The 23,091-nt window shown below is 37.0% G+C and overlaps 1 protein-coding gene across 1 annotated transcript in view; it reads right to left on the reverse strand.

The window, feature by feature from the left end:
- Positions 1-22,536, reverse strand: part of MNS1 (meiosis specific nuclear structural 1) — a 41,976-nt gene extending 19,440 nt beyond the window's left edge. Inside the window, exons 1-3 of the mRNA XM_021693875.1 lie at positions 22,451-22,536; positions 21,427-21,648; positions 9,072-9,199 (exon numbers count right to left, since the gene is read on the reverse strand). Of these exons, the coding sequence (XP_021549550.1) occupies positions 9,072-9,199; positions 21,427-21,648; positions 22,451-22,453 (353 nt within the window). The 5' untranslated portion in view covers positions 22,454-22,536. The remainder of the gene's footprint in view (positions 1-9,071; positions 9,200-21,426; positions 21,649-22,450) is intronic.
- Positions 22,537-23,091: the final 555 nt, after the last annotated feature.

Consider the following 23,091-nt stretch of genomic DNA (forward strand, 5'->3'; position numbering starts at 1 on the left):
CCTTTTTCTCACAGACCCTGTTCTCCCCGGGTTCGTCTCCCCCTCCGATTTCCCCCCCTTCCTTCTTCCCTTCCTGATCTTTTTTTTTTTTTTTTAACATATAATGTATTGTTTCAGAGGTACAGGTCTGTGATATTATTAAATACCTTGAAAACAATATCCTTTCCTCCCTTCACACAAAGAAAAATCAGAATGCATATGAAATGAGGCATTATAATTAATTTTCCAGACAAAACAACCCTTTTATTTCCAATAATCATCACTTAAAACCTTTTTGCCAGAGTATGACTCAGAGAGAAGATGGTTTATCAATATTGGTTAAAACTTCTGTCCAGCTACCAATGCTATCGAGCTAAAAGAACTAGAGTGGAGTGGTTTAAAGCGAGTAACTTAAATTTTATACCTCGGTTTTGTGATCTGTAGAAGGGTTAGCTATGGGAATTAGTTAATGCCTATAAAAAGCTTAGAAAAGTACCTGTTACAAAGTAAACACTCTATGAATGGTAACTATTTTTTGATGATGATGATGAAGAGGAATGACCATGAGCAAGTTTGCTTCACTTTTCTGGGCTTGTTTGCTTATCTGTTAAAAATGAGGATTGCCCTCAGATAATCTCTAAACTGCTTTTGAATCTATCCCTTCCCTAGCTATAGTGGAAAACAAAATGCCATATACAACTTTTCATTTTAATGTGCCAGAATTCTGAATATGAGAATTCTGAGTTGGAAGGGTCCTTAGATGTTACTTGGATGCACAAATTAATTCTTTTTTTTAAGATTATTTATTTTAGAGAGAGAGAGTGTGGGGGGGTGGGGAGTAGAGGGAGAGTCTGAAGCAGACTCTGCACTGAGCCTGGAGCCCAATGCAGGGCTTGAGCTCACAACCCTGAGATCACGACCTGAGCTGAGTCGGATGCTTAACCAACTGCGCCACCCAGGTGCCCCGAACACATCTTAATTCTTACTAGAACAGAGGCACTCACCTAATTATAAACAACTTACAGTACCCTATACCTCCAAAGAGACAGTCATCATGGGTAAGAGGAGAGCTATTCTTGGTGTTGCGATGTGTCCTTCTTGCCCTTCCTGTTGTAGATGTAAATGTATATGACACAAGATTGCTTTCTTTCATAAAAATAATAAATGAGGATTAAGTTTCTAAGTTAGTCTATATATTTTACTCTGATAGGCTGCGATATATTTACAAGGGTTTTTGTTAAGAGTTAGGTATTAATATTTGTAAACCAATGTATGAACCCAATCACAATATATATTACCTCTCCAAAAAAAAGTGCATCAAATTCCAAATAACTAACATGCAAATAAATGACCTTCATTTGAAGGACAAGTACACACATTTCTATTGGCTATATACCTAGGAGTGAAATTTCTGAGTCACAGGTAGGCTGTGTTCAAATGTAGAAGAGAAAATGCCACCTTTCCAGTGCTTTGCACAGCTTTGTACTCAGAGCGCTTACACCGCTACACATCCCAGCAGCACTCTGTGGTCTTGTCATTCTTTTTCAATTTAACCACTCTTGCGGTGTGTAATCTATCACTGGGGTTTTAATTTGTTTCCCTATTATTAAAATGAAACTGAGACCTTTTCATATGTTTGAGTCCTTTCTACATCTTCTGTGAAGTTTTTGTTCAATATTTTTTTGCCCATTTTTAGACTAAATTGTCTACTTCTTATTGTTGCATAAAAGTTCTTTATATATTCTTGATACAAGTCTTTTGTTGCTTATATGCATTGGAAATATTTCATTCCAGTCTGTACTCACTCCCACCGTGGTTTCTTTAGATGAAGAGAAGTATTCTAATTCACCAATCTTTTTCTTCATTGTCAATGACTTCTGTGTCCTGTTTTAAGAAATATTGCCTACTGCACACACATAAAGGTATTTTCTTATATTAGTCTCTCAAAACTTTGTTTCACCATTGACTTTTAGACTACAGTCATTCAAGAATTGATTTCTCTGTGTAGTGTGAGGTGAAAATCAAGCTCATTTTTGTACATATGGCTATTGAATTGATCCAGTACCATTTTATAAAACTGTCCATTTCTGAATGTTCTGCAGCACCAGGCCAGTCACAGTGCCCTGCAGTGTCATGAAGTTGAGGTGTGCATCTATGCAGGGATCTGTTTTTGAATATATCCCATCCTTCCTCAACTGGGGTTCCATAAGAGAATTAAGCCCCACAGAAGACTGAGAACCTATGTTTTAATTTTCTCATAGCATATAGTTGGTATTGTTTTAGATTGATAGGAGGTCAGTTAACTCATTACAGATAACAGATGCCTTAGGCCATTAGGGTTTAAATTTTCTGGGTGAGAAGATCTGCTCCATTCTATTCCATTGACCCATTTATTTATTCTGTGCTAAAACCACACTATCATAATTATTGTAGCTTTATAATAATTTTTCATATCCTAGAGAATAAGTCTCCAATTTTGGTCTTCTTAAAGATCATCTTAGCCATTCTTGGTACTTTGCATTTCCATATACATTTTAGAATCAGCTTGTCAAGGGTCACAATAAACAATAATGGCTGAGATTCTGATTAGGATTATACTGAATTTATAAATCAGTTTGGAGAGTACTGACATGTTCACAATACTGAGTCTTCAATAAACATGGTATATCCTTCCAATTATTTCTGTTTTTAAAAACTATTAATAATGGTTTATTTTTGTTTTCTTTCAGTGTTGAGGTTTTATAGCTCTTTCATTAGGTATTTATTTTTTATGCTTTTGTACAAATTATTTTAAAAATTTCATTCTCTAATTGTTGCTAATTTACAGAAATACAGTTAATGCATATTGACTTCACATCCAACAACACTGCTGAACTTATAAATTTATACATAGATTCTTTTGGATTTTCTACATACACAATCATATCATCTGGGAATAATTAAAGTTTTATTTCTTTACTGCCAATCCTAACACCTTTCATTTACTTTTCTTGCATTATTGCACTGGCTAGTATGTCCAATGCAAAGATTAGTACAAGGTATTATAGCAAGCATCCCTGTCTTCTTAATAAAGTGTTTAACGTTTGCCATTAAGTATGATGTTACTGTAAACTCCATTTTATTCCTAATTTCCTAATCCTTTTTTTTAATCTTAGAGTGATGTTGATTTATATCAATTGGCTTCTTCTCATATAGTTTTTCTATTATATTCTGTTAATGGGATGCATTACATTTATTTTCTAGTTAAACCAACTTTGTATTCCTAGGATGTTAAATTTAGTCAGATGTAATATCTTTCTCACATGCCACTGGCTTTGATACTAATTTCAAATTATAGTAGCTAAATTCAAGAGACACAGTCTATAATTTTTTTATCCTATTCAGGTACTGATCTTATTAAAATCAACTGGGAAGTGTTCCCTCTTTTTCCACTCTGCAAACCTATGTGAGACTGGTGTTATTATTTGAGTGTTTTGTAAAATTCACCAACCAACTAGCCATGAAGGTTTCTTTGTGAACAAGGTTAATTATAAAGTTATAGGTTTCTGTTACTACTTGTGCCAGTCAGTTTGGTAAAATGTTCTATTTACGAATTTATCTAAATTTCCAAATTTATTTGTATCAAATTGTTCACAATATCCTACCATCTAGCAAATATTTGTATGATGTATAGTGATGTACTATCATCCATTCCTAAAATTGGTTATTCATGCATTCTCTCTTATACTTTATCATTCTTGTCAGGGGTTGTCAATTTTATTAGCCTTTTTAAAGGCACAATTCTTGGCTTTGATTCTACTTTATGCTAACATTCTAATGTATTTGTTTCTGCTCTTATTGTTCTTCTACATTCTTTTCGTAATCATGCCAGATGGAAATTTGCTGTTCATTTTCTAATAATTCCAGATGGAGCCTTCATTTCTATTAGTCATTTCAGATTATAAATTACTCTTGAGTAACAGCTTTAGCTAAACCTGTAAGTTTGGGTTTTTTTAATCCTTTAACTTTTTTATTGTGGTAAAATACATAAAACAAAAATTTGTCATTTTTAACTATTTTAAGTGTACAATTCAGTGGTGTTAATTACATTCAGAATGTTCTACAACCATCTATCACTATTTCCAGAAATTTTTCATAATTCTAAACAGAAATGTTGTACTCATTTAAGTAATAACTCCCCATTCCTCCCTTTCCCTAATACCTGGTAACCTCTAACTACTTTTTGTCTCTATAAATTTACCTGTACTAGTTATTTCACATAAGTGGAATTATACAGTATTTATCCTCTTGTGTCTGGCTTACTTAACATATTGTTTTCAAGGTTCAACCATATTGTAGCATGTATCAGAACTTCATTCCTTTTCATAACTGAATGATATTCCACTATATATACACACACACACACACACACACACACCAAAGTTTATCTATTCATCTGTTGATGGACATTTGGATTGTTTCCACCTTTTGGCTACTATGAATAATGAATAATGCTGCATTAAACACTAGTGTACAAATACCTGATTAAGTCTCAGTTTTCAATCCTTGTGGGTATCTACCAAGGGGTGGAATTACTAAATCATATGGTAATTGTGTAACTTTTTGAGAACTGCCGAACTGTTTTCCACAGTGCTTGCACCATTTTACATTCCTACCAGCAATGTCTAAGGGTTCCAATTTGTTTCCATGTTCACTAACATTTATTTTCCATTATTTTTATTATAGCTATCCTAGCAATTTCCCTAATGACTAATGATGTTGAGTGTTTTTCTCATGTGCTTATTGCCTACTGTCTATCTTCTTTGAATAAATCTCTAATACTTTGCTTATTTTTGAATTGGGTTGTCTTTTGTTGTTAAATATACTCTGGATTTAATTTCTTATCAGAGATATAATTTGCTTTTCTGGACTGAGTGAGTTAGGAGTTAAGTGAAACAGAGATGAGCATCTTGTGTCAATCCTTCAGGTAGCTCCCAAGTAGGTTAAAACATAAATATACAATAATTTTCTAATTAAGATCTGCTCTGCTCTCTCTAGATCCAGGGATAGATACTCACAATATGGGCTACTACTTCAAGACTGCCTCAGAGCTGGGAAGAGATGGAGCAAGGACAAGTAAAAAAAAAAAAAACCACAAACTTTGGTACCATTTCTAAGTTGCTTTTTCTTGATTCAGCATTCACTTGGTTGCTATAAACCTTTGATTGTTGTAATTGTACTGGCACCAGCAAGGAACTGGTTATGTATTTAATAAGCGAAGACTATCTTTTATCTCTTCTTTGGGCTAGTTTTTGCTGAACTTAAATACAAATTACATATGAGGTAATTCTTTTTGCTTTCATATACCTATGTGTTAACTATGTAATATATGTATAGTTGCTAATTATATAATTATAAAATTTAATTATACAATTAATCATAATTTTAAGTAATTAAAATTACTAATCACACATGTAATTATTAATTGATTCATGCTATAATTTAAAAAGGACTTCTAAAAATAGGGAGTAACTGTCCCATCTCAAGTTAAAAGCAGTGATAAACTGGGGGGCCTGGGGGGCTCAGTCGTTAAGCATCTGCCTTTAGCTCAGGTCATGGTCCCAGGGTCCTGGGATCGAGCCCCACATAGGGCTCCCTGCTCAGCGGGAAGCCTGCTTCTCCCTCTCCCACTCCCCCTGCTTGTGTTCCCTCTCTCGCCGTGTCTCTCTCTGTCAAATAAATAAATAAAATCTTTAAAAAAAAAAGCAGTGATAAACTGTCTTTTAAATATTTTCTTGGATTAAAAAATCATGTGTTCTATAATCTTTGTAATTTCCTCCCTCAGCCTTCTTTTTAGTGCTTAAAAAAAATCTCACAAAGTATCATTTGCATTTTAAAGCTCTCCTTTCTGTTTAAGCAAGTGTCCTCATGACATCTGTGAAATACCACGCTTTCTTTAAATTGGACATTTTGGCCCGTGTCCTTAAGAAATACGAGGCTTACAGGCATCATAGCAGTTTTGTGGTTCACCTGCAGGTTGCAATCTGAGACACTGACTTTAAATGAAAAATGTTATGATCGGACTTTAGTTAGAAAAATGCCTTTTTCTCATGTGGTCTCAGAAATAGGAAAGATCAGTCTATGTGTTCTCAGTGCTGTATCTTTGCTTCGGCTTCCGGGGAAGCAATGATAAGATATGGTGCTCCCATCTTTGGGTTTCACACCTACTCTGGTCTGTTACGGTTGCACTGAAATAAAATTTTTTAAAGCAGTGCAAAAAAAAAAAAAAATCATGTGTTCAAAAATCAAATAACAAAACAATCTCATGACTTTCAAACTCAGTTATTTTCAAAATAAATTTCAATGAGCTTTCCAAATTCACCCTGGTTTTTAAAAATTCATTTCTTTTAAATTTAAAGAGTTTAATCTTACTATAGATTTATTTTAATAACTTAGGATATATTTTGAGTACCACAGCAAACATTTCCTTGAATTTAGACCTGCCAATTAGCAGATGAAAACACTGATCAGAATAATGGTCCATTTCTGCATAAGTCAAAATTCTACCATGGCTTATGCAAAAAGTAAAAAACTCTTAGAAGTTTTGACACTGCTGAGAAACAGCATACCCTATTTGAATAAGTACTCAACTGAATAACTTTTGCCTTAAGTTTGAAGAAAATTTTCACAAAGTATAGAATTCTATATGGGCCATTATTTTATTATGGCCCTTTAAATCCATGGTCTTCTCATTTTCACTCTTGGCTTTCAAAATCCAGTCATACTTCTTAGTGCTGCTCCTTTGAAGGTAGTAGTCTTTTGTGGGGCTACTTTTGTGATTTTCATGGTTTTCTTTATTGTTGGCTTTCAAAAGTTTGACTAGGGTGAGTATAGATATAGTTTTCATCGTTTGTTGTGTTTTAACCTGTGGCTTTATGTCTTTTATCATGTTTGGAAATTCTTGGCCAGCGTCTTTTCAGATAATGCTTCTGCATCATCCTCTTTTATTTCTACTACCAGAACTAAAATTATACATCTGTTAGAACTTTCCATCATAGCCCTTATCTCTTTTAAGTTTTCTTTTTTATCTTTCTATCCTTTTGTCTCTCTGTGCTTTATTCTGGATATTTTCCACTAACCTGCTTGCACATAATCTCTTCATCTGTTTCTATCTAATAAAATCTAATTGAAGGGGCGCCTGGGTGGCTCAGTCCTTAAGCGTCTGCCTTCTGCCCTTGGCTCAGGTCATGATCCCAGGGTCCTGGGGTCGAGCCCCGCATCGGGCTCCCTGATCCACGGGAAGCCTGCTTCTCTCTCTCCCACTCCCCCTGCTTGTGTTCCCTCTCTCGCTGTCTCTCTCTCTCTAATAAATAAATAAAATCTTTAAAAAAAAAATTAAAAAAATAAAATCTAATTGAATTATGTATTATTGAAGTAAAACATAAACTAAACCGTACAAATCTTACGCATAAAACTTGTAAAATAATGTTGAACAGCTTGCAACATGCTTATTGGCCTCTCAGCCATCATTTTGGAATCAGCAGAACCTCCAGAAGAAGTGTAGCTACAAATGCCAAGCTCACCATTCTGGTTTCCTTCCTCTCTCAGATCTTTTATACTTTCTCCAGATATTATGTTCTCAGAGAGAGCATTTATTTGAATCACCTTGTCTAAAAACTGCTAGAAGTGGGAAGTTCCTCTATTTAATTTTTAGATCAGTGAATTAGACAAATACATGATAAAATATTTATTTCGTCTCCAGATAAACATAAACCCATGAGGGATAGCTAACAATGACTGGAGAATTAATGTCCAAAAAGATAGTTTGCAACCAGAACAATATGAAGACATTAGTGGCAATTTTAAATCTTTAAGCATTAGTAATCCCTTAAAGAATTTGATAAAAGTTGTGGACCCAGAAAAATACAATTTGTCAAACATATAAATATAATTTAATGAAGCTCAAAATCCCTGAAGCTCACTCATGGGTTATATAATATCCTACGGAAGTCCAGCTCAGTTAAGATAATATGTAACAATTATCAAAGTAAATTTCTAATATATTCAAACTATATAGGATGAGCATTTAGTTAGCCCTGAGTTTTAGTCAACAGTGTGGCATGCCTGCTCCAAAAAAGCAATTCCATCTTAAGCAATATTAAGAAATATATTCTAGAACAACGTGGTTAACAGTCCCACTACTAGGAGCATTAAGCAGTACCCTAGAACATTCATCATACACAATTATGAGGGCAATATTTTAGAACAATAATTATGTAAATTACATCTACAGAAGAAAACCAGGATGGTGAAGGAGCTTGAAATCATATTATATATGGAACAAATGAAGGATATTTAACTTATAGAAGAAAACATTTAGGGGATTCATAAATGAAAGGATATTCTAAATAAGAACTAAATGTTTTTCATCAGATAGCAGAACTGAGATAAATGCATGAAAGTTACAGGGAAATTAATTTTGAAACAACAGGGGAAAAAAGATTATTCAAAGTTAGGGATGAATGAAAAAAGAAGTTTCTATCCCAATCACTAGAGGTATTGAGCCATAGCTGACCAGCCACTTTCCAGAAATACTGTAGGAAATTTGTCAGTGTAGAAAATTAAATTACATATCCCCTAAGGTTTCACTGAAGAGTAGGATTCATGCGTCATATTTTTTAAGATTTTATTTTTTATTTGAAAGAGAGAAAGCACACGAGCACATGGGTGGGGAAGGGGCAGAGAGACTCCCTGTTGAGCCGGGAGACCAAAGTGGGGCTATATCCTAGGACCCCGAGATCATGACCTGAGCCAAAGTCAGATACTTAGATGACTGAGCCACCCAGGCGCCCCTCATGAGGCTATTTTTTAGGTCATTTTTAAAAAAGAGAAGAAATTGCTATTTATTTTCACCTTAAATACTTTACTTCTTTGAACACGACTTCTTTTCCCAAATGAATATATATAGCATTTAAAGCAATAAGTATTTCCAGACAAAATATTAACTTAAGTGCAATGATACAAAGAAAGAAATTTCACTCTCAGGTGCTAAGCATTAGATAAAAGTTTAAAGGCAAAGACAAAATAAATGAAATTTATAAAAACCAAGATACCTGTTTTCTCTTACTTGTTGCCTCATCTTTTCATCCTTTAGACTTTCATGTTTTAGTTTTGCCAATTCCATAGCCAATTTTTCTTCTTGTTCAAGCTGAAGTTCCCTCAATCTTTTGTTTTCTTCTGCCTGAATTTTTTTTTAAAGTAACTTCAGTTATTTGTCCTCCAGAATCAGATATTTTTCATCAAAGCTTCAGAGCAACAAACATTTGTGTTTTATTTTAAAATACAAACTACTACTTCAATAAGTACTTTTCCAAACATTTTACCCCAGAAAATTTCAAACATCAATAGTGAGAAGAAGATTAAAATATACCCTCAGCTATCCATCATTCACTTTCAATAGCTATCATACTTTTCCAATCTTCCTTCTCTACTCTTCCACTCCAATTTCATTTTTTTTCTGTTCTTTTTTGCTCGACTATTTTAAAACATATCCTAGATACGTCATTACCATATAAATAATTCAGTATTGATCTCTACCTGAAAAGAATTTTGTCTTATGTAACAACCATGCCATTACCATGTCTAAATAACAGTAATTCCTTAGTATGGTCTAATATCTTGTCCATTTTCAGGTTTTCCCAATTGTCTCAAAGATACTTTTGTTTGCTTTTTCAAATGAAAATCCAAACAAGTTCCACATGTTGCATCTAGCTATTATTTCTCTTATGTCTCTTTCATTCCATAACAGTCATCCCATATACACACTTCTTTCCTCAAACCATTGACTTGTTGTAGAAATTAGTATATGTGGACTATACAATGTCCCAAAACATTCTGAATTTGACTGTTTCCCAGGATACCATTCAACTTGTTTCTCTTTTCTATCTCCTATAAAATGGTAGAAAGATCTAGAGGCTTAACTAAATTCTATATTTAGAATGAATAAGCAAATGAGATGTTCAACATCACTAGCCATCAGGAAATGCAAATTAAAATGATAGATCACTACAAACCTATTAGAATGGCTAAAATAAAAAATAGTGGCAAAGCGAATGTTGGTGAGAAACTGCATTTCTCACATATTGCTGGGTGGGAATGTAAAATGGTAGCACCACTCTGGAAAACAGTTCGGTAGTTTGTTATAAAGGTAACATGCAGGGGTGCCTGGGTGGCTCAGACGGTTAAGCGTCTGCCTTCAGCTCGGGTCATGGTCCCGGGGTCCTGGGATCAAGCCCCGCATTGGGCTCCCTGCTCAGCGGGAAGCCTGCTTCTCCCTCTCCCATTCCCCCTAAAGGTAACATGCAATTACCATACGACTCAATAACTGCACTCTTAAGCATTTAGCCCAGAGAAATGAAAAGTTATGTTTATTTAAAAACCTATACCCAAATGTTTACAGCAGATTTATTCAAAATAGCCAATACTGGAAATAAACAGACATACTTCAACAGGTGAATAAGCAGATAAACTGTGGTACCTCCATACCATGGATTACTACTCAGCAACACAAGGGAATGAAGTACTGACACTTAGCAATAGCCTGGATGAATTCCTAGGAATTAAGCTGAGTGAAACAATACAATCCCCAAAAGTTACAGACTGTTCGATCCCATTTATATAATGTTCTTGGAACATGTTCTTTATTTTAAAATTGAGCTTTAATTCACATAGCATAAATTCACCTTTCACAATTCACAACTCAGTGGTTTTTTAGTATATTCACAGTGTTGTGCAACAATCACTATCTAGTGTCAGGACTTTTTCTGAACAGACTATATTTTGGAGCAGTTTTGGGTTCATAGCAAAACTGAGCATAATTAACAGAGTTCCCATATACCCGCTGCCCACACACGTGCACTGCCCCACCTCACTATCAATATCCCCCACCAAGTGGTACATTTGTTACAATCAACTAACCTACATTGATACAATCACCCAAAGTACATAATTTACGTTGGGGTTACCTTAGTGATGGATAGTCTATGGGTACGAGAAATGTGTAACATGTATCCACCATTAGATTCCTCATACAGAGTAGTTTTACTGCCCTAAAAATCCTCTGTGCTCTGCCTATTCATCCTTCCCTCCCCCAAATCCCTGACAACCTCTGATCTTTTTATGATCTCTACAGTTTTGCCTTTTCCAGGATGGTATATAGTTGGAATCATGCAGTCTGAAGCCTTTTCAGGTTGGCTTCACTTAGTAATACACAGTTAAGGTTTCTCCATGTCTTTTCATTGCTTGATAGTTCATTTCTTTTAGCACAGAATATTCTATAGTCTAGATTATTGATCGATTCATCTACTGAAGGACATCTTAGTAGCTTACAAGTTTTGGCAATTATGAATAAAGCTGCTATAAACATCCATGTGCAGGTTTTTGTGTGTGGTAAGTTTTTAACATTACAGCATAGTTTCATCACCCCCCAGAAAAACTCCATACCTGTTAGCAGTCACTCACCATTCCACTTACCTCCTAGCCTCTGGCAACCACTAATTAACTTTCTATCTCTATGGATTGGCTATTCTAGATATTTCATTTAAATGAAATCATACAATATGTAGCCTTTTTGTGTTTGGCTTCTTTCATTTAGTGTAATGTTTTCAAGGTTCATCCATGTTGCAGCATGTAGCAGCAATTCATTCCCTTTTATAACTGTATGATATTCACTGTATAGACAGAACATATTTTGTCTATCCAGGCATCAGCTGATGGGCACTTGCGTTGTGTTCAACCAACTTCTGGCTATCATGAATAACGTTGCTTTGAATATTCATGTACAAGTTCTTGTGTGAACATGTTTTCAGTTGTCTTGGGTATATGTTTAGAAGAACTGCTGGGTAATATAGCAATTACATTTAACTTTTTGAGGAACTGCCCAATGGTTCTCCACAGCCACCAGCAATGTACAAGGCTTCCAGGTTCTCTACTTCTTTGTCAACACTTAATGTCCTTTTTAAAAAAAATATAGCAATCTTCATAGTTCCGAAGGGGTACCTAACTGTGATTTTGATTTGCATCTCCCTAATGACTAATGATGTTGAGCATCTTTTTTTGTGCTTATTGCTCGTTTATATGTCTTCTTTGGAGAAATGGCTATTGAAGTCATTTACCCATTAAAGAATTTTTTGTCTTTTAATGTTGAGTTGTATAGATAACATTCTTGAAATGACAAAATTATAGAAATGGAGAACATATTAGTGGTTGCCAGAGTCTGGGATGAGGTAGGTGTATCCAAGAAAGAGATGGTGATGTTTATGAAAGGACGAAAATGAGGGATCCTTGTGGTCAAGGAACTACCCTGGATCTTGACTGTGGTGTTGGATATACAAACCTCACGTGATAAACTGTACAGAACTAAACACACACATGCATGCAACACACACAAATGAGCACAAGTAAAAGGGAAACCTGAACAAGGTGGGTGGATTGTATCATTGCTGATATCTTGTTTCTGATATTATACTACATTTTTACAAGATGTGCCATTAGGAAAAATTAGGTACAGGGTATATTAGGTCTCTCTGTATTATTTCTTACAATTGCAGATGAATCATTAGATAATTATCTAAATGATTTTTTTTTAAGATTTTATTTATTTATTTGACAGAGAGATAGCGAGAGCAGGAACACAAGCAGGGGGAGTGGGAGAGGGAGAAGCAGGCTTTCTGCCGAGCAGGGAGCCTGATGTGGGACTCGATCCCAGGACCCTGGGATCATGACCTGAGCCTAAGGTAGATGCTTAATGACTGAGCCACCCAGGCTCCCCTAAATAATACTTTCAATTAACAAAAAGCAACTGCAAGTACTAGTGATGACACAAAGCAACTGGAATTCTCATACATTACTTGAGGAAATGCAAAATAATGCAGCAACTTTGCAAAATGGTTTAAAAGTTTCTTATCAAATGAAGCAAACACCTACCATATGACCCAACCATCCTACTCCCAGATATCTATCCAAGAGAAATGAAAATTTATGTTCATATAAAAGTTTGTAATAAAATGCTTATAGCAGTTTTAGACACAGTTGCCATAAACTGGAAACTCAGATTTTTTTTCAACACGCAGATGGATAAACTGTGGTACATCCATATACTAGAATACGACAATAATAATTCATGCAACAGCATGGAATCTTACATTTGGTTTGCTAAGTGAAAGAAGTCAGAACCAAAAGGTGACGTATTGCATAATTCCAATTATATGACACTATGGAAAAGGTGAACCTATTGGGACAAAAAAGAAATCAGTGGTTTCCAGGGACAGGGGAGAAGGGTGAGTGAGTGACTACGAAGGGGCAGCATGAGGGGACTTTTGAGGTGCTAGAATTGTTTGAATGACACTGTGATGGTGGAAACTGAAATCTATGCATTTGTCAAAATCCACAGAAATACACACCAAAGAGAATTAATAATTTTATAATATGCAAAATTTAAAAAGAAATCAACAAGTACATTCATACCATGCACTACTACTCAATAATAAAAAACAACTATTGGTTAAATCCAGCAACTTGGATGACTCTCCAAATCACGCTGAGTGGAAAACACCTGCTCTAAAGGTCAGACATATAATTCCACATATGTATGGAATCACACGATTACATTTACGTAACATTCTCGAAAGAACAAAATTATAGAGATGGAGAACAAATCAGGCATTGTGGTGGTCAAAAGAAGTATATGACTATGGTGGGGTAGCATGAATGAGGTCTTGGCGGTGATGGAATAGTTCTGTATCTTGAATGAGGTGGCTGTCGCACAAATCTACACATGTGCTAAAATGGCAGAGGTAGACACGCATATTGTACAAATGTCATTTTCTAGGGTTTGATATCATAGTACAGTTATGCAAGATGTAACCACTGGGGGAATCTTCTGTAGAAGGGCACAGGACCTCTCCATACTATTTTTGCAATTTCCCAAGAATTTGTAATTATTTCAACATAAAAAAATGTAAAGAAATCAACTAGATGTCAGGGGAATAAGAGAATGCAGACTATGTCAAATTAACTTTATTAAAAATCAGGGAGTCCAAGATGGCAGCATAGGAAGATCCTGAACTCATCTCCTCTCATGGACACACAAAATCTACAGCTACCTATGGATCATTTCTTTAGGAATGCTAACAATACTGACTCCATCTTTGGCCCTCCATCTTGTTGGTTGCTCAATGACCTCTCTTGGTGTTCTGGCCCCTTGGAAATGAATATACATACCTTAGAAATACCCACAAAGGCCAAGATGGGGAAAGGCTTGTTTTGGCCTCCCAAGAATCTGTTAGAGATAACATAGTCTTTCCGTTTCTGATGCACAGGTGGGGCCGCAAGATCTAATTAAAAGTTAGTTGTCAATTAGATGCATACAAACCCTTTGACGTGTGTGAACCCTTTGATCTTACGGTGCCCTTCTATATGCCCTCTGCTCTATAAAATTTGTGGACTAAGGTCTGGATTTGGCAGAGAGTAACTATGTAGTTGCTGTGGTTTCCACCCAAATCCCCCTTCAGTAAGTTACCTCAAATCAAACTGTGTAAACTGGATGGAGTGGCCTACTTCATTTTCCAGTCTCAAAGTGTCTTCTCACTTTGGGGGACACTTTAGATCTCTCCAGCATCTTCTAACAATTTCCTTCTGAAAAGCATCTGAAAACTAAATGAACTACTTCTCTATAACAAAGGATAAAAGGACCACATGGAGAGGGGTAGAGAGACAAGAGACACAGTCTTGGCAAAAAAAAAAAAACCCACCCTCAATAAGCAGGGAGGCAATAGAGAGGGATCTCACCAGTCTCGCACTTTTGCTAGAGGAGTGAGGGGTTGCTGCCCCACATTAGGCACTCCAATACTTCAGAGCTGCACCAAAAAATGTCTGGCTTAGAAAACAAAGAGGGCTGACATCCAAGGAACCCAAAGTACTATAGGAAACTGAGATTCTCCTTTTAAAGACTCACTTGCAGTCTCACTCATCCCAGGATCAAGCACAAAAGCACCAATTTGAAAAGCACCTGGTGTTTATGTGAAGGAAATTCATTTGCTGGTCTGGGGGCATCTGCCTAAGAAGCAAGGGACAGTTGGTGCTCTACCAAGGACGGAGGCAAGGCAGACTCCTTCTGCGTGCTCTCTACCTATCCCACTAGAGTAGGAGGGCACACTGAGGCTGGTGAGGGCAAGTGGTCTCAGCACTGTCCCGAGGCTGGACAGTGGGGGCAGTCATAGCAATCCCCCCACCCCCTGGCTGGGGCTGACATGTAGGAGCGGTCGTGGCATTCTCCTGCCACCAGCCTGGGGCCAGTATAGGCATGGAGACAGGGCACTCTCCAACAGGACCACCGAAGCCTCAGACACATGCAGTCCAGGCATCTTCCCGCTGCCTTGCTGAAGCTGGTGAGTGCAGCTTTCGGAGCAGGTGCGTGCAAAGTACACCGGGGATGCCTCTTGTTCACCTGGCCCTGGTGGCCAAGGGGGCTGGAGTTCCTGAACTCCAAGGGACCGTAACAATCAGAAAGACAGTTCTTGGCAGGCCAACACCCTCAGGGCACTACCCAGACAGCAGAGTGAAAGACACACCCAGTCTTCCTGTGAAAAAGGTCTACTTAACCTGGAGCACTAGCCTAAGAAACAGGCTTCAGGTTTCCCACACAAGCAAAAGCTACAAAGGCACTCCCCTGGGGATCATAAGTAGGGAGACACTATCCTTATGCATCCCCTTGGCCTCACTGCAGTTCAACAAGACCTCCCAGAAAGGAGCTTACATACAAATCTGGGGTCCTGAGTTTTCCAACTGTTGCCAAGGGGACACCTCCATCTCTAGATCTGGAGGCCAGCAGGTTTTACAATTGTGCCTCCACAGGACTGTATATATTTGCATATAATAAAAGCTGCTACCTGAGGGTCTGGCTTCCATTCAGCCTGAAATTAAGTACTGAATGAAATTCCTGCCCTTGGAAGACTGACAGGTCTTGGCACACCCTCAACAACAGAGATATATCAAGAATAAATCAGGCTGTTTAGACAATCACAAAGGTTCAAGAGACAACCAAGAACTAATCAATGGTGAATGAGAAGTTTCATCACCTACACAAGGCCACATCTTCAAGACTGGAAGAAGTAGCTGTTTTGCCTAACAAAGGTAAACAAACATAGCCAAACAATATGAGGAAACAGAGAAATATGTTCCAAATGAGAGAATAAGACAGAACATCAGAAAAATACCTTAATGATACAGAGATAAGCAATCTACTGGATAAAGAATTCAAAGTAATAGGCATAAAGATGCTCACTGAATTCAGGAGAAGAATGAACACAGTGAGAACTTTAACAAAGAGATATAAAATATAAGAAAGTACAAAACAGAAACCAGAGCCGAAGAATATAATAACTGAACTGAAAAATACACTGGGGGATTCTACAGCAGACTGGATAAAACAGAAGGATGGATTAGAGAGCTAGAAAACAAAGCCCTGGAACTCACCCAGACAGAGCAGCAAAAAGAAACAGGAATTCTAAAAAAATGAAGATAAATTAAGAGATCTATGGGACATCATCAAGTGAAACAGTATTTGCATTATAGGGTTCCCAAAGGAGATGAGAGAGGGAAGGGGCAGAAAACTTACTTGAAGAAATAATGGCTGAAAACTTACCTAACCTGAGGAAGGAAACAGACAACCAGGTCCAAAAAGCCCAGAGTTCCAAATAAAATGAACCCAAAGAGATCCACACCAAGACACATTATAATTGAAATGTCAAAAGTTAAAGAGAAAAATCTTAAAACCAATACAAGCAATTTGTTACATACAAAAAAAAAAAAAAAACCCCACAGGGCTATCAGCAGATTTTGCAGCAAAAACTGTGCAGGCCAGAAGCGAGTGACATGACATATATAAAGTACTAAAAGGAAAGAACTTCCAACCAAGAATACTCTACCCAGCAAACACTCAGAATTGAAGGAAAGAGTTTTTCAGAAAAGCAAAAGCTAAAGGAGTTCATCACCACTAAACTGTTTTTTCAAGAAATGTTAAAGGGACCTTTTAAGCTGAAAAGAAATGGCTCTAATTAACAACAAGAAAACATATGAAAGTAAAAATCTCTTTGGAAAAGGTAAATTATGTTGTGAAGGTAATGGATAAATCAACCTATAAAGCTAGTATGAAAAGACAAAAATAGTAAAATAAACTAGAACTACAATAATTAATTAAAGGATACATAAAATAAGAGGTAAAATGTGACATCAAAAACATAAAATGTGGGGGGCGTGGTAAAAATGTAGAGTTCTGGAATGAGTTCAAGTTTAATTTGGTATCAACCTAAAATAGACTGTTCTATACATAGGGTGTTATATATGTTATATATATATATTACCTCATGGCAACCACACAGCAAAAACTTACAGTAAATAAAAGAAAATGAGAAAGGAATCTAAACACAACACTAAAGAAAGACAACCACAAGAAAAACGATATCCATGGGAAAGAAAACTGGTGTAGCTATACTCTTATCAAACACAGAAAGCTTTAAAACAAAGACTGTAATAAAAGACAAAGAAGGGCATTACATAATGATTAAGGAGTCAATCAAACAAGAAGATATAAAGTTTATAAATATATATGTACCCAATAAGAGGAGCACCAAAATATATAAAGCAAATATGAACACACTGAAAGGGGGAAATTGACAGCAATACAATAATGGTAGGGGACTTTAACACCCTACTTACAACATCTGACAGAAATAAGAAAATCAATAAGGAAACATCAGTCTTAAACAACACCTTAGACCAGGTGGACCTAATAGATATATACAGAACATTTCATCCAAAAGCAGCAGAATACACATTCTTCTCAAGTACACATGGAACATTTTCCAGGACAGACCACATGTTAGCCCACAAAAAAAGTCTCAATAAAATCAAGATTGATATCGTATCAAGCACCTTTTCCAACCACAATGGTATAAACTAGAAATCAACACCAAGAAGAAAACCAGAAAACCAGAAGCAGACTGCCATGTTGTGAAGAGGATCATGTGGCTGGGAATGTCAGCAATCTATGAGCGATATGGGCCTCAGTCTTACAACTATGAGAACATGAATTCTGCCAACTTAAATAAGTTTAGTAGAGGACCCCAAGATTCAGATGAGAATGCATTCTAGACAACACCTGGATTTCAGCCTTGTGAGATCAAGCGGTCAATCCAGCTACATACCATGTCTAGATTTCTGACCTACAGAAACTGTGAGGTAATAAATGGATGTTTTTAGCCACTAGATTTGTGGTAATTTGTTACACAGCAACAGAAAACTAGTATTTAAAATTGTCAAGGTCATGAAAGACAGGAAAAAGTGAAAAACTCTTACAGACTGAAGGAGACTATGGAGACATGACAACTAAAGGTAGTTTGTATTCTTGGAACAGAAAACAGATGTTAATGGAAAAAAACTGATGAGATCTGAATAAATCCTATAGTTAACATATTGTACCAAGGCTAATTTCTTCATTTTGATAATTGTTCTATGATTACGTAAGATGTTAACATAAGGGGAAATCAGGTGAAGGGTATACGGGAATTCTCTATACTATTTTTTGCAACTTAATTATAAATCTAAATTTATCTCAGAAATTGTCTCTAAATATTATTTCCACTAGACGATAATAGAGCTCTTTGGTATGATGGCTGACTCCAGGTGTGAAGCAAGAAATTTACAAGATGAGCCTTGCATTAGCCAGAGAAAAAGAACAAACAGGATAATGAATCAGCTCAAGTGATTCCCAAGATCTGAAGGGTGAGTCAGAAAGCCAGAGACCCAGGAGAGCCAGTGGCTTAGTTCCAGTCTAAGCACAAAGGCCTGAGAAACAAGAGAACCAATGGTGTAGTTCCTGTCCGAAGGCTGACAGGCTTGAGACTCAAAACGAGCTGGTATTTCAGTTCAGTTGTGAAGGCAGGAAAAAAGCTGATGTCCCAAATTAGAAGGCAGTCAGGAAGGAGCAGTTTCCTTTTATTCAGCCATTTTGTTCTATTCAGGCCTTAATCACCCACATTAGAGAGGACAATCTGCTTTACTCAGTGTGCCAATTTAAATGTTAACCTCATCCCAAAACACCCAGGATAATGTCTGACAAACTATCTGGGCACCCCATGGCCCAGTCAAAGTCAACACACAAAATTAATCATCACTAGCCTGGAACATTTTGTTCTGACAGAAAGCAAGGAAGCTATCACAGATTAAGGGAGTCTTGTCAAAAGGACACAGAACCAATAAAGGCATCCATTGGCCAAAGATGGGGCAATCTGAGCATCAAAAAGGATAATAAATGCAATTAATTCAAGTATTAAAGACCCATGAGTCCATAAAGATTTTTTTAAAAAGGAAAAAGTCAAAAACTAAAGAAAATTTTAAAAAACAACATTGACAGACACCAACGGAAGTGACCAGAGCACCAACTCTGAAAATTAAGTATATATCTCCCTTTCCAGTAATAACTATATTTCAGGGTACTAAATAACCCTAGTTGATGCAGGAAAGTTCTTTACAAAGGAATTTCAGCTAATTAAATGTGAAAGGAATAACGAAATTAGAAAATCAGTGTCTTGCAACCCGTAACGAAAGGAAAGATTCATTTGCGAAACCACAGAAGAAAGGCTGATTGGGAATTTTACAACAGAGGTACCAGAATGTACATGTTTATCAACACGAGCATCACTACAAGTGGACCAAGCAGACATCATGTGCCTACAGATATGGTACAATATCAAGGACAGCATCACCTATGGAGTGCTTGCCAAACGTTGTACCTAAATCTAATCAGGCCTTTAGGATTAACTTCCATTTTGAGGAAATATAAAAATTAGGGAAACAAATTAAATGAACAAATGAGAAAGCAAACAGGTAAATTCAGAATACAGGATATCCTATAAAACTGGCCTAATTTGACAAGTTAAAAACATGAAGTTAAAAAAATAAAGGATGGGGGGGCGCCTGGGTGGCTCAGTCGGTTAAGCACCTATCTGACTCTTGATTTTGGCTTGGGTCATGATCTCAGGGTTATGAGATTGAGCCCCACATCAGCTCCATATTAGGCATGAGCCTGCTTAAGATTCTCTCTTACCCTCTCCCTCTGCCCCTCCCTCCAGCCTCTTTCTCCCACTTAAGAAAAAAAAAAAAAGGATGAATGAGGGAGGGACTGTTTTAGATTAAGAGGTACCTAACAGACATGACAACCAAATATACTGTATGAATCTTATTTGGATCCTGATTAAAACAAACCAACTGTAAAAGCAGATTTTGACACAATCACAAAAACTTGATTATGGAATGGCATTAAATAATGCCTAGAATTTACTGTTAAATGTATTAGTTGAGACCGTGGTATTATTCTACTACTATGTAAGAAAATATCTACATTTTGTAAGATACATACTGAAGTATACAGGAAATAGGTGCTATGATATCTGGGATTTCCTTTAAAATTAAAGAAAAAATAAGAATAAAAAGAATGGGGAAAAAAATCTAATCCCTAGGATCTTATTGCTCAGAGTTGAAAAATCATGTCTAAGCCTTATGAATTTAGAACGCAGAGGGATGGATACCACTTTTAAAAGTTGCTTTTGCCATTCCTCACAATATCCTACAAAATGTTGAACATACAGCAGGAACTAAAAAAATTTTGAAATATCAGAAAACCTTTTTCACATTTATGAGAACTCATTTCTTATTGGTTTCCCCTTTTTACTACCCTCAGCCTTTAAAATATTTAGAAGTTTCCACAGAAAAATTATCTCCATATTTAGGAATTATATACATACTGTACTTGAATTCTTCAAGGCAGCATTTCAAAATCAAAACTATTAGTACATTCATACCTAATACATACAAGTTCATTTTCTACCACTGAATAATGTACATGTTTAATCTCAGTAAATTCAAAAAAGGTACACTTAAATTTTTGTCTTTCGAATTTTATGGAAAGCAACCTAATTTTACTTACATGAACAAAACTGTGGAAGTCAGTAATTACGGATTTCATATTTATGAAAACAAAACATAACAAAACCCTGAGTCTTACTCTGTTACAGGCACTATTAAGTGCTTTGCATGTACTAACTATTAATTATTAAAACTCCTACAAAGTGGGTACTGTTATAAATGCCATTTTATAGATGAGGCAGAAAAGTAAAATCAATTTACCCAGGGTTCCAGAGCTTGCTTACATACAGCGGTACAAGGATTTAAAGTCATACAGTCTAGCTCCAAAAACCCAGCTCTTTACCACTACACTGGGCTGACTTACGACGAGAAGACATCCTTTACCTGATCTTACTATCTATCTACTCAATTCCAGTATCAGCAGCTGGATCTCATTTCCAACGAGAAAATGAAGAAAAAAATGTCAGAATGAATAGTAAAATGTACCTTTTGAATGGCCTCTTCCATATCCAACTCAAATTGTTCATTCTGTAATAATCTGAGGAATCTCTTACGCTCCACGAGGTCATCATTTTCATTCTGCACCATTTGGTCCCTGATTTGATTTTGTATCTTTCTTACTGATTGGACATGCAGTTGTTTGCAGTAATTTATATCTACTCGTTTCTGATGCCTTTCACTGAAGCTCAAAGTTCGCCTTTTAGAAGCCTATAATGGAGAGAAAAAAAAAGTACGCATACTTTGGTATTCCAAAATTTAATTTTTAAAAGTATACCGCTGCAAGCCCTAGGTACAAAAATAGGTAACAGTAATAAACAAAGGGCTTTTGGCTTCCTTCCTAAATTCAGAGAACTGTAACATAATAAAAAAGGTACACATGGTAGATAAATATATTGGTATATCAATAAATTACTTTTATTATTCCCCATCTTATAGATGAGACATGAAAAGTAAAAGCAACTTTATCCAAAGTTCCTCGGCTTAAATAAATAGCAGTACTAGGATTCAAAGACCCGCAGACGAGCTCTATAGACCTAGCTCTTAACCACAACACAGGGAATTCCTCCTCTCCTCATTCCCCACCCCAACCCCCACCCCTGCGCCTCGCTTACCCCTAGGCCAGAAAGTGCCATTCTGGAAAAAGCTGGTCAGGTTTTCCTAATACGGATTTAATAGGTCAATCCGCTGCTACTTAATTCATTTGCTCTCTCCTGAACTTTTTTCCCCACTTATTTTTTCAACGTTCTTAATCTTTTCCCAAATTTCCAGAAATATGGCAAACAAAATTTTCACCGGGCAGAACTAATAGAGTCAGAATTTGAAAAGGCTGGAAGCCACCGCGAGCGTTGCTTAAACAATAGCACATGAGGCCTCCGAAAGCAAATTGAACGAGTTTCCCACTTAATTCTCAGATTAGGCACTCCAAATCCTTTTTTAGATGCAGGGTGGCTCCAAACTACAATTAAATCAGTAGATAAACAAGTAGTTTGGAGACCGCCGACGGGCTCACCATCTCGGCAGAGGAAAATCCCCCTCTCGGGATCCAGCGGCCACCACCTTCCGCTGCAAAAGCAGTGACGGGCGGAGAGCTCCGATGTTTACGCGGTTTCCTGGCAACTGCCGCTGCCCTAGCGGGTGCAAGGCCCGCCGACGCAGGGCGCGGCCTCTCATTGTGCGCAGCAAGAGCCAATCGGCACTGAGCTTCTTGGGAGGCTGGCAGGGAGGCGGCTTCTCCTGTTCTAAGAGACTAGGCGGGAAGTTCAAATCCCGTATCCTGGCGCGAGCTCTTTGCAGCCCGTTAGGGCGCTCGCGATTTCCCTCAAGCTGCTGAATTCTGTGATTTGGGTGGGGTTGGGAGTCACGGGGAAGGCCTGCGGAAACGGTTTACACAGAAATATGCAAACTCCTGGGGCGCCTGCGTGGCTCAGTCGTTGAGGGTCTGCCTTGGCTCAGGTCATGATCGCAGTGTCTCGGGATCGAGCCCCGCATCCGGCTACCTGCTCAGCGGGAAGCCTGCTTCTCCCTCTCCCACTCCCCCTGCTTCTGTTCCTGCTCTCGCTGCGTCTCTGTCAAATAAATAAAATCTTTAAAAAAAGAAAGAAAGAAAGAAATATGCAAATTCTTGTCTAGTACATGGGGCCAAAAATCACT

The sequence above is a fragment of the Neomonachus schauinslandi genome, chromosome 9, assembly GCF_002201575.2.
Source record: "Neomonachus schauinslandi chromosome 9, ASM220157v2, whole genome shotgun sequence".
NCBI lineage: Eukaryota > Metazoa > Chordata > Mammalia > Carnivora > Phocidae > Neomonachus > Neomonachus schauinslandi.